The sequence below is a fragment of the Diabrotica virgifera genome, chromosome 5 (genome assembly GCF_917563875.1).
Source record: "Diabrotica virgifera virgifera chromosome 5, PGI_DIABVI_V3a".
In the NCBI taxonomy this organism is placed as follows: Eukaryota; Metazoa; Arthropoda; class Insecta; order Coleoptera; family Chrysomelidae; genus Diabrotica; species Diabrotica virgifera.
Genome location: NC_065447.1, coordinates 241,558,414 through 241,571,376, shown reverse-complemented (window position 1 = coordinate 241,571,376; position 12,963 = coordinate 241,558,414). Strand labels below are relative to the sequence as shown.

Here is a 12,963-nt window from a genome sequence, read left to right as displayed (position 1 = left end):
TAACGTTAAAAACACAAATATTCTTATTTGAAAGCTGTATAATTATTTAAACAATCTCTATTTAAACAAATTAAAAATTTATTATAATAAATAAATTAATTTATTATAACAAAACAAAAGCAATTTTGACATTTAACAATGCGTTAGTTAGATGGCTCTACTCGAGTTACTTGGGAACAAAAAAAGAATGAAGAAAATTGCTCCATGGGAAGCCAAGAAAATGCATTTTTTTAACGTATACCGATTTTGAACTTCGAGATTACATTTTCTCCAACCTGATTTTTGATTGGAATTTTGCTATTTTTGGCAATTTTCTCTCGTAATATCGACAGTTCTTATTATAATAATATATGTTATGATTATTTTAAAGATATGAAAATTGGTGAGAAGAAAGAGGATAAAAATAAAAAGGTGATGGTTCGAAAATTATGATCCTATTTTTTATATCTTTGCCGTAAATGCCGGTCAATTTTAACCGGTTGTATCTCAGGAACCACTCATCACAATTAAACGTTTTTTCTTTTAAAAGAAGCGCCCTGCCGCTTTTTTTCTAATCCCGTTTTCACAATTTAATTTAATTTAATATTTCCCGAGATATTCTATTTGTTTATAAGCCAAAAAATTGTTTATAAACTTAAAATATTCCTGAGGCCGCTTAAATAGCCTAATTTCAATTCTGTAAAGTACATTAGATAGGTACAGTGTCTTTTTATACAAAAATCATAGTTATTCTTATGTATCATAAATATTGTGGTTATAATAGCGACCGTAAATTTTTCATTAACAATCTAATTGTTGCTAAACTATTCATTCAATTTCTATCGGCTTCTGGAATTATAATCGATATAAAAAGAGATTTTATACTGCCAAGTTATTTAATTATTGATAAACAATTACTTATCTAAAATTTTAGTTGAAAATTAAAGATTTTTTTGGAAAAACCCGCATTTTCCGGGAAAAATTTTCGTCGAAGTAAATCGGAAAAAACACGTCTCTATGCACAATTTAATTACGGTGAATTTTTATTTGCGTGTTGTTGGGGTAAAGTTAAAATCTTTGGAGTTATAGAGCAAAAATTGAAAAAAAAAAACACGATTTTTGGTCGCCATTTTGTTTATAAAAAGAGTAGCACACTAACTGCAGAGTTTGCTACCTATATTATTAATATAATATTATACAATCATAGGAATCGATTCCAGCAATAAAATTGCTGGTAAATAACTTTTCCTTGTATTTTGCTAATTAGCCCAGAGTTATATAGTTAGGTCTTATACTTATTGACTAAAGAATTATTCATATTAATTTCAATGTATTTCAACTAATAAAGCAAAGCAATTTTTTCTACTTACCATTGCTTAATATTTCATCGTCGCTAGTCTGACCCTGTTTCATGTAAATAACGCCGAACTTGAAGTTCACCGAACCCTCTTGTTCCTCTAAAAGTAATAAGTCTTTTTGAATATCAGGTGAGAATATTTCTTTTGGTCCTTTTTCAACCTTATCCATATTTGGAAAGTTCGACAGAATCTGCTTGACTGTCAGAACTTTGTTTTGCGATATTGGTAGCGATATTTTCTGGGTTCCCTGAAACACCGAACAATAAATTAAGTTCGAAAGTTTTCCAGAGCTAATAGAAATTCACTAACTAAACTAAAACTGAGTGAGGCAACACGGTTGACCTAACCTGAAAGTCAAAGCATTGTTAATTTTATCAGGAGAGGAAATTTCTTGACAGTTAAATATGACTTTAGAGGCGTTTCTAAACCGAAACTTTGTAAACAAGATTTCTATTGAAACTTAACACGGTGTAAGTGATATACAGTGATGAACGCGCTAATAAGAGGCAAAATAACGCAAAAAACGGAAAACATAATACGTTGTGAAATAACAAGGGATGTAACTAGTAAAGATTGGAAAATGTATAAAGGAGATACACATCGGGTTTCTGAAATATTCTGACCTCCTTGGTTTCCAGATTTGACACCACTAGATTTTTTCGCGAGAGGTTACCTACAGAAAAAGATGTATTCAGAGCTAATCGAAATTCAGTAACTAAATTAAAATTGAGTAAGGCAACGCGGTTGACCTAGATTGAAAGTCAGGGCATTGTTAATTTTATCAGGAGAGAAGACTTTTTTACGTACATTTCTCAGTTCTTGTTTTATTATTTTAATGTACAATTCGTAACATACTTACAGTTTTTTTGAACAAAATTGCTCGACATAGAGGCACACAGGTATTCGTATCTTCGTTCAGTACTATACTAAGAAAAAATGGTGATTTGTCGTTATCCAGTCCAACATAGTTCTGGTGTACTGCAAAAAAAAGCACCAATCAGTAAAAGGAATTCTGGAAATTGAGAAAAAATAATTTGTAAGTTTCATCGGTTCAAAAGGCTTATTTTTGAAAGGGCTGTAGTTTAAAGGGCTTGAACGAGTCACTAGTAACGAGTATATGCAAATTTTGAACTGCCATATCTTAACCAATTTTTGTTTAGAGAAAAACAAAAAATTCAAAACATTCAGAAAAGCAAAACCTAAATTTTTTTACTCCTTGAGATTTTTGGTATCGATTATTTTTGGTATTGATTAATAAGTTATTTTGAACAAAAGCATTTTTCTCATAGTTAAAAAAAATATTTTAAAACCAAATATTTTCAATACTTTGAACCGATGAAACTTACATATCATATAAATAATACATCATGAAAGTAATTTATAAGTGGTAACGAATAATTTCATTTAAAATCCTGATTAGGGGATTTTTTCGACTTTTTTCCAAAAAAAAGGGACTACCATAGTTTGAGCGTAACTTATATAGCTCAGTGAGCTTATATTTGATGCTAAGAAACTTTTTAAATAAAACAAAAATAAAGGTTTTTTAAATACTTTCAAAAAATTGTAATGAGAAGTACAAAAAGTGCTTCATTTTTTGGTTATTTCACGTTGAAATATTCGATTTGGAATTTGCCGAATATGAACCTATTTTTCATAAGCTACAACTCTGCTTCTACTGAGTCTGCAAACTTACGTAGAGACACCATTTTTACGGACTGGGACGTTTCGCCGTCGCCGTTTCGCCGTCGCCATTTCGCCGTCGCCGTTTCGCCGTCGAGCCACTTCGCCGTCGGCCGTTTCGCCGTCGAGCCAGTTCGCCGTCGGCCGTTTCGCCGTCGCCATACCGGCATTGGTTAAGTTTACAAGAACGTGATAACATACTAACTTTTTTTTATACTAAATGTCAGTGTAAATAAAATGCTGATATTATAGGTTAAACCAAGTTATATTTTCGTATTCAACTATACATTGTTTTCGTCTGAAAAATAAAATATTTACAGTATTAAAAATAAGACTATTATCAGATTCCCGGAAATAAACAATATTGAGAAAAGGGATTTCAATTTCAATTGTTTTTACTGTATCAAAAATAAAAAACTTCATTATGCAAAAGTGTTCGAACTATAATCGTTCGAAAACCATTTAAAACTTATATACAAGTAATGGCGACGGCCAAATGGCTCGACGGCGAAGCGGCGACGGCGAAATGGCTCGACGGCGAAACGGCGACGGCGAAATGGCGACGGCGAAACGGCGACGGCGAAATGTCCTAGACCCCCATTTTTATACTTTTTTATAAGCTAGGTATATTTTTGCTAAGAATGTTTTTTTTTCGATAAAATACTAACTTGAGTTATTTGCGAAAAACCGTCCAAAAAAGTTTTTTTTTGTTGAAAAATGAACATATTATTATTATTATTATATTTAGCCATACGGCTCACACTCCCGCTGAGGGGAAAATTGACTCATCCCAGATACCTACGGTATCAAAAGGATTGAGCTCTGGTGGGACTCTTTCCGTGTTATCGAGCCCTAGATGACTTGGAATGCAGGTGTATCTCCCAAAAATTTTCTTACACTTCTGGCCGTCGCAAGTAGTACAGCTTTCTGCATGGTCTTATAAATATGTTCATTGAGACCCAGCTTTTTTATGCTTTCGAGGAGGGTCTTCGGAATGACTCCAGTAGTAGACATAACAATAGGTATCGTCTGGGTACTTTGCATTCTCCATTGTCTCCGTATTTGAATTTCCAGATCTCTATACTTGGCGATCTTTTCAGTAAATTTACTACGTAGATTATTGTTGTTAGGTATCGCCACATCAATTAGTGTTGTTTGTCTTGTTAATTTATTAACTAGTACGAGATCTGGTCTATTATGTGCCACTGTTTGGTCTGTGAGCACACTGCGGTCCCAGTATAGCTTGTAGTTGCCATTCTCAAGCATACTCTCAGGGACGTATTGATAATATGGGAGATGGTCCGTTTGGAGAAGTCCCAGCTTGTTAGCTATCTCTTGATGAAGGATTTTTCCCACTGCGTCATGCCGTTCCTTGTATTCAGTTGCAGCAAATGCCTGGCAGCCCCCTGTAATATGTTGGATGGTTTCTTGGGCTTGACATCCATATCGGCATCTGTCGTTTTGAACCTGAGGGTCTTTGACGATATATTTCAGGTAATTTCTGGTTGGTATAACCTGATCCTGAATGGCCAGTAATGAACCCTCCGTTTCAGGGAACATCTTTCCTGATGTCAACCAATAGTTCGACGCTGTATTGTCGACATAGTCTTGGCTGACCTCATTGGGATGTCGCCCGTGCAGAGGTTTACCCATCCAGGTGCGCAGTTTTTCGTCCTTAGTAAGGTGGTTTATGCGCATTTCTGGTTCCCTCAGTTTGATCGGTGTTGTGTCATCTACTGCGCAAATTGCGCGGTGTAGAGTAGATGTCTCAGCCTGCATCTGAAAATAAGTTCTTAAATTAGCAATCTGTTTATCTAATTGCTCACCTATATCCATAAGTCCTCTTCCTCCTAAATACCGGGGTAATGTTGTTCGTTCTACTGCACTTTTAGGGTGGTGTTTTTGTGCCTTTGTGAGGTGTGTTCGTACTTTTCGCTGAAGATTTTCTATATCCGTTTTTGTCCACTTAACAATACCAAATGAATAGCTAAGTGCGGAACAAGCGTAGGTGTTTAGTGCCTTAAACAAATTTTTACTGTTAAGCTGTGAACGAAGCAGCTGTTTTACCCTTCTTATAAACTCAGTAGTTATCTCAGTTTTCATTTGCTTATGGTCAATTTTCCGCGCCTGTTTTACTCCAAGATATTTATACATATCGTTGTCGCCCATGGCCTCGATGTTCTGGCCATTTTGCATATCGAATCCACCGGGCTGTACCTTTCCTCTGACTATATTCAAAACACGGCACTTGTCTAGACCGAACTGCATACTAATATCATTAGAGAATGTTTCTACAGTTTTTAGCATCTCTTCTAGGTGTTCTCGAGTGGAAGCCATTAATTTCAAATCATCCATATACAACAGATGATTGAGCTTCGCTACCACAGTATTATTGCTTTTAATGCTAAAACCTGAGTCAGTGGAGTTTAATAGCTGGGAAAGGGGGTTCAAAGCTAAACAGAACCACAGTGGACTCAACGAGTCTCCTTGAAACAGGCCCCGGTTGATTGCGATATTTTCGGTTTCAATATTTTTTTCACCAGGTATTTGGAGGTGAATTTTAGTCTTCCAATCTCTCATTATATGCCTTAAAAAGGTCACTATGTTATCATCGACTTTGTATATTTTCAAAATATCTATTAGCCATTCATGCGGTACTGAATCAAAGGCCTTTTTATAGTCAATAAAAGCAGTAAAAAGTTTCCTTTTTTTAGTGAATGCCTGGTTAGAAATGACTGAATCGATGATAAGCTGTTCTTTGCAACCCATGGAACCCTTAGCGCATCCTTTCTGTTGAGGCTCTATGATATCGTTTAGAGCACAGTGTTGGTAGATACGCCGGGTTACACAGGATGTGACCAATTTATACAAAGTTGGAAGACAAGTAATTGGGCGGTACTTGGATGGATCTTGGGTGTTATTTTGATCCTTGGGTATTAAATAAGTAGTTCCCTGAGTTAGAAATGATGGTAATTCCTGCGGATTAGAAATAACATGATTAATTAATGTTGATAAGCACTCATGAATACTCCAAAACTTTTTAAGCCAGAAGTTCTGAACTCCGTCTGGTCCAGGAGATTTCCAGTTATGAAGCTCTTTGATGACATTTGAGACTTCTTCAGTCGTGAATGGTTCGTAGTTAGCAGTGACGTAGTGGTGACAGTTGTGCGTCGTATCTTCTATCCAGCCAGCATTGTTGTTAAAAGCAGCTGGCGTGGAAAGTTGATTTCCCCAAAACTCATGAATTTCTTCTTGGCTTGGGTAAGACTTGTCGACACTTTCTACGGTGGAATTGAGTTTTCGGTAAAACGCCTTCTCAGAGTTCTCAAAAAGTGCATTGTCACATTTTCGGTTGTTACTAGCTTTATACCTTCTTAATCGTCCTGAATAGACGGAGAGTTTTTGTTTTAATGTATCCAGACACTGTTGGGCTGTGTTATTTTCTGGATCGTATCTCGAGTGTCTTGAAGTGCTCCGCATTATTTCTTCAGCTCTCTTAATGACTTTTCTACTTGTTACACCTCTTATGTATTCTGTGACTTGACCAATATCCCTACGCAGTAATTCAATTTTTCCGAGAAGTCTTTTTTCCCATGGTGCAATTCTGTTACCAGTCTTTCCGTTATTAGTACCCCGTCGTGTTCTGATCTTAACGCCCATTACATTGGCAATTGCTGTTGCTGCACAGTAGATTAGCATATGCAGATATTCCAATGTGTGGGCTTCTACGACATAATTGGGTAGGACTTCAGTGTTCACAATTTGTAACAGCGCACCTAGTTTCTTACAAGAGTTTATTCGTGGTAGCGGTGGTCTGCTAATTGGATTTGTTCCATTAAACTCTTGTACGGCACGAGCCATTTCGTTTTCTAGACTATGGCGCAACTCGTTGTTTTCCTGTTGTGTATTGTCAGGTTGAGTTTCTGGTATGGGAATCTCAGGAATCTGCTCCTCAAGGATTTCATTAGGGACTTGATCTAAAACTATCTCTTGGTTATTAATCTCCCGTTCGACTTCGCTTTTGATGGCATCGCGTCTAGTCTCTGGGATAAGATTATTTCTTATGATTACCCGGTATTGATCTGATACTCTTTGCTCCGATACTTGAATATCTGGGTACTCCCTGCAAAATTCGGCATACAGCTGTTGTCTGTAGCCGATCGTTTCTTGACCGAGGTTTGTCACCTTATAATAGAAGCGCAAAATGCTTTCGTTGATGGACACAGTCCATTTCATGCGCTGCCTCGGTCGTCCCGCTTGAGTGAGCGCCGGCTGATAATCCAGCGCAGCACCTTCGGCAGGTGGAGCTCTTGTTGTTATTTGGCTCGCTTGTGGTTGTGGTTGGGCTGTAGCTGATTGTATGACAGGGGCCCGCCTCCTCAACACCCTGCCATTACCCATTATTATTATCCAGATTTAGCCATACGGCTCACACTCCCTCTAAGGGGAAAATTGACTCATCCCAGATACCTACGGTATCAAAAGGATTGAGCTCTGGTGGGACTCTTTCCGTGTTATCGAGCCCTAGGTGACTTGGTATGCAGGTGTATCTCCCAAAAATTTTCGTACACATCTGGCCGTTGCGAGTAGTACAGCTTTCTGCATGGTCTTGTAAAAATGTTCATTTAGACCCAGCCGTTTTATGCTTTCGAGGAGGTTCTTCGGAATGACTCCAGTAGTAGATATAACAATAGGTATCGTCTGGGTACTTTGCATTCTCCATTGCCTTCGTATTTGAATTTCTAGATCTCTGTACTTGGCGATCTTTTCAGTGAATTTACTACGTAGATTATTGTTGTTAGGTATCGCCACATCAATTAGTGTTGTTTGTCTTGTTAATTTATTAACTAGTACGAGATCTGGTCTATTATGTGCCACTGTTTGGTCTGTGAGCACAGTGCGGTCCCAGTATAGCTTGTAGTTGCCATCCTCAAGCATACTCTCAGGGACGTATTGATAATACGGGAGATGGTCCGTTTGGAGAAGTCCCAGCTTGATAGCTATCTCTTGATGAAGGATTTTTCCCACTGCGTCATGCCGTTCCTTGTATTCAGTTGCAGCAAATGCCTGGCAGCCCCCTGTAAGATGTTGGATGGTTTCTTGGGCTTGACATCCATATCGGCATCTGTCGTTTTGAACCTGAGGGTCTTTTATGATATATTTCAGGTAGTTTCTGGTTGGTATAACCTGATCCTGAATGGCCAGTAATGAACCCTCCGTTTCAGGGAACATCTTTCCTGATGTCAACCAGTAGTTCGACGCTATATTGTCGACATAATCTTGGCTGACCTCATTGGGATGTCGCCCGTGCAAAGGTTTACCCATCCAGGCGCGCACTTTTTCGTCCTTAGTAAGGTGGTTTATGCGCAGTTCTGCTTCCCTCAGTTTGATCGGTGTTGTGTCATCTACTGCGCAGATAGCGCGATGTAGAGTAGATGTCTGAGCCTGCATCTGAAAATAAGTTCTTAAATTAGCAATTTGTTTATCTAATTGCTCACCTATATCCATAAGTCCTCTTCCTCCTAAATACCGGGGTAATGTCGTTCGTTCTACTGCACTTTTAGGGTGGTGTTTTTGTGCCTTTGTGAGGTGTGTTCGTACTTTTCGCTGAAGATTTTCTATATCCGTTTTTGTCCACTTAACAATACCAAATGAATAGCTAAGCGCGGAACAAGCGTAGGTGTTTAGTGCCTTAAACAAATTTTTACTGTTAAGCTGTGAACGAAGCAGCTGTTTTACCCTTCTTATAAACTCAGTAGTTATCTCAGTTTTCATTTGCTTATGGTCAATTTTCCGCGCCTGCTTTACTCCAAGATATTTGTACATATCGTTGTCGCCCATGGCCTCGATGTTCTGGCCATTTTGCATATCGAATCCACCGGGCTGTACCTTTCCTCTGACTATATTCAAAACACGGCACTTGTCTAGACCGAACTGCATACTAATATCATTAGAAAATGTTTCTACAGTTTTTAGCATCTCTTCTAGGTGTTCTCGAGTGGAAGCCATTAATTTCAAATCATCCATATACAACAGATGATTGAGCTTCGCTACCACAGTATTATTGCTTTTAATGCTAAAACCTGAGTCAGTGGAGTTTAATAGTTGGGAAAGGGGGTTCAAAGCTAAACAGAACCACAATGGACTCAACGAGTCTCCTTGAAATAGGCCCCGGTTGATTGCGATATTTTCGGTTTCGATATTGTTTTCACCAGGTATTTGGAGGTGAATTTTAGTCTTCCAATCTCTCATTATATGCCTTAAAAAGGTCACTAGATTATTATTATTATTATTATTATTATTATTATTATACATAAGCAAGGGCAGAGGGACAAGTCCCTATTATGCCCAAAAACAAAGAAATTACATAACTAACCTACTAGTAGATACAATATAAAACAAAAGAAAAAAGATATAATTTTTGTTTACATAAAAAAAAAATAAAATAGTTCAGCTATAATAAGAAACGGTCAAGTCTGTTTTTAAACGTGTTAGTAGAGGGGGCCGTGACAATGTTATCACTAAGGTTATTCCAACTCTCGAACACTCTATTTGGTAGGAAGTTCTGCCTTGATCTCGTAGAAAAGTTCTCTTTTTTAAGTTTGAACTGGTGACCTCTGAGGCGTTCATCTTGGTTTATAGTAAACATTTCGTCGAGATTTCCGAAACTGAATTTTAATATTTTAAAAGTGGTTATTAAGTCTCCACGTTGTCGACGAAGTTCGAAGGAAGTTAGATTGGCCATACTAAGTCTCTCTGCATAGGAGGGTCTTCTCAGTCCCAATGGAATTCGAGTTGCTTTTCTTTGGACGTTTTCCAACAATGTTTTGTCTCGAACCAAATCAGGATGCCACGTTGGACCAGCGTATTCAAGAATCGGTCTTACGTAAATAGTGTAAAGTTTACAGAATGACTGCATTGAAACTCTCGAAAAACACCTCCGAATAAGATATAGTCTGGAGTTCGCACGTTTACAAATAGAAGTAATGTGGTCGGACCACAGTATTCACTCGCAAATAACTCCAAAAGTATTGACTTGGTGAAAAAATGCTGTAGAACAAAAGTTGTTTGGAATTAGTCATTTTATCCATTTCCAGACTTATCTGAACGTATGTATTTCACCCCTGAGAAGGGGTGAAAGTCACCCCCAAGGCAAAAGCATACATCAGCACAATATCACTTTTTTCTTCGACATGTTAGCTATGTGCAAAAACCGTGAGTAGATGGATTATTAGTTTAGACTAACGTCTACATACATTTTAAAAATTCTACAAATTTTACCATTAAGCAACAAATTAATGTAGCAACAAAAGAAACCCTCGTATTTGTATTTGCTTCGGAATCTATATAAATAATTGGCCCAAAGCTGTCAGCTTTCGTTTTACTCTCAGGACTTAACTGTCTTTTCTCATGGACATTTCTTCAAACGGAATCCATTACGTGGTAAATAGCTCTTTGTCATCGCAGATTAAAATAATAAAATTCTGCTGCTGCTGGAACAGCTCATTTCAAGAGTAAACAGGAGTAATAAGGTGAGAGCGGGTACTAGGAAGGAATATGAATTAAGGGCTGGATGACGAGGGTAGTGACAACCAAGGAAAAGCGGAAAGAGAAGCTATTATAAAACTTGTTACAACTTTTATGAAATATTATGTATTGTTCCTTCATTATATCAAAATTAGACCGGGGAGATTTATTAAATATAAAAGACTCATGCGGAATAATATTAAAATATAAAAGAATAAAAAATACATTAAAATGTTAAAAATATGACTTGGCTTCATATAATATCTACCAGGTGCTGAATCGTCAAATGGGTCATAGGAGGCTTAATGAGGAATATTCTAAACCGTTGAATTATATATTATAATGTTCTTGAACTCCTAAGTGGAGCATAGAGCTCCAGTGAAAACGCAAGACAACATTCCAAGACTTTCCTTGACCTCTTATATCGTTCATGATGAATCTTCTCCAAGTTTCTGCTAGGCGATCTCTTTTTCTTTTTTCTTGAGGATTCCACTCTGGGACAGTCTTTACAATACTGGAACTATTTTTTTTGGAGTGTGTGACCGATCCAGCCCTACTTTCTGGACTGTATTTCATTTTCTACCCTATTTTGTTCGGTCAAGTGTAGTAGATCTTCGTTTCTGATGATGTTAGGCAGAAAATATGAACAATTCTTTGCAGACATTTGTTGACAAAGACTTACAGCTTGTCTGTAAGGGTGTTTGTCACTTTCAAGTTTTCACATCCGTAGAGCAGAACAGACATGACATTTGACTGGAATATAGTATACTCTCCAAACCTCCTAACATGGTTGAGCATGCTGAAAGCTTGTTGAGCTTTTCGTATCCTCATACGAATTTCGTCTTCTGTATCTCCGTTTTCTGTTGAAATTTCCAAGACACGTAAAGTTTTTCACATTTTCAATCTACATATTGTCGACAGTAAATGTTTTTCCTTGCATTTATTATCATGGCCTTGGTTTTACTAATATTGATTTTCAAACTTATTTTATTGGCTTCAGTGGAAAGTGTTTCCAATAGGGCTTTTCATCGATTGTCATTTGTTTCGAGCTTCTGTCATATGTTGTATGATTTGTATATGATAATAATATACACGGATTATACAACATATGACAGAAGCTCGAAACAAATGACTGTGAATGAAAAGCCCTATTGGTCAGCCACATCTTGGAACCTTTTTCCTAAAAGGCATATATCGTCTGCGATCTATATAATATAAATCTAGATCGCTTAGGCGTGTTGTTAACGTCCATTGTATCCATATTGTGTCGGAGTCTAGTTTGGAGAGAACATAGTCTATAGCTACTGTCTGACTCCAGTAAGTACGTCAAATTCGTCACTGTTGATATCGTTGTGTAGCCATAGATATAATAACACAATAGATTAGGCCAGGTCCGAAAAATAGCGTAACGCGGAGCAGTTCGGGTCGGTGGTCTATCTATCTCTCTCTACTGGCGCTTAGCTTTCTCTCTCTAGCATATGATGGCTGCTGTCTCTGTGTCACTGTCGTTCCATTACTCCCACCCCTTGGTAGATACGCTCACACTCGTACGACAGACAAAGATAGCTAGACCACTGTACTTGTTATTCGCGTTACACCCCGATGCATTGAGTGGCATATCCCTAGCCTGATCTATTGTTGACATATCTCTGTGTGTGGCAAGCTGCATTTCGCCTCAGTGTATAGTGACTTTATAATGGAAATTATTTTATGTTAATAACAGTTGAATTCCTGCTTCCCTAATTATGTTACATTAAAAGTCATAAAAAACTATTTGTAGAGGACTAAATTCTGTATTCAAAGCAAATGTTAAAATGATTCTACGAATTACACACATTACAAAAATTTGCAAAAATATAAAACATTGGCTAGAGCAGTGATACTCAACCTGCGGCCCGCGGGCCGCATGCGGCCCTCTAGCGTTTTTCATGCGGCCCGAAGGCTCACTAAAAGGCCCTGTAAACGAGTAAATTATTTGTCAAATTTCACGTGTTTGTCAAATTATTTGATAGTGTGTTTGTGCGTAAGGCAGACAATATGATGACTTTAATTGTGAAATTATATTCAAATATTTAAGAACTCTGGGATTAAAAAGCAGGTAATATTAACTTTTATTAATAAATTATTAAAGTTAGTGAACAAATACCCATTCTAAAAATAATCAACACTTATTTACTACATTGGAACAACCCATTTTTAGTAATCACAAGAAAAATCCAAGTCCGAAAAAATATAAAGTCATTGTGACCTTGAAACAACACCCTGTATATTTAAATTTTCAAGATTCATTTGCACATTTGAAAAGAGCACAAAAACTGAGTTTACATGTTTGCTTTAATTTTGAGCACAGAAAATTTAATGACTTTAATTTTGACATTAAATATACTAAAATTTTTAAGAACTCTTTAAAAAGCAAAAA

The 12,963-nt window shown here is 37.0% G+C and overlaps 1 protein-coding gene across 1 annotated transcript in view; it reads right to left on the bottom strand.

The window, feature by feature from the left end:
* LOC114331968 (GTPase-activating Rap/Ran-GAP domain-like protein 3) overlaps positions 1 to 12,963 on the bottom strand; it is a 301,406-nt gene that overhangs the window by 159,320 nt on the left and 129,123 nt on the right. Inside the window, exons 5-6 of the mRNA XM_050650939.1 lie at positions 2,197 to 2,315; positions 1,350 to 1,584 (exon numbers count right to left, since the gene is read on the bottom strand). Of these exons, the coding sequence (XP_050506896.1) occupies positions 1,350 to 1,584; positions 2,197 to 2,315 (354 nt within the window). The remainder of the gene's footprint in view (positions 1 to 1,349; positions 1,585 to 2,196; positions 2,316 to 12,963) is intronic.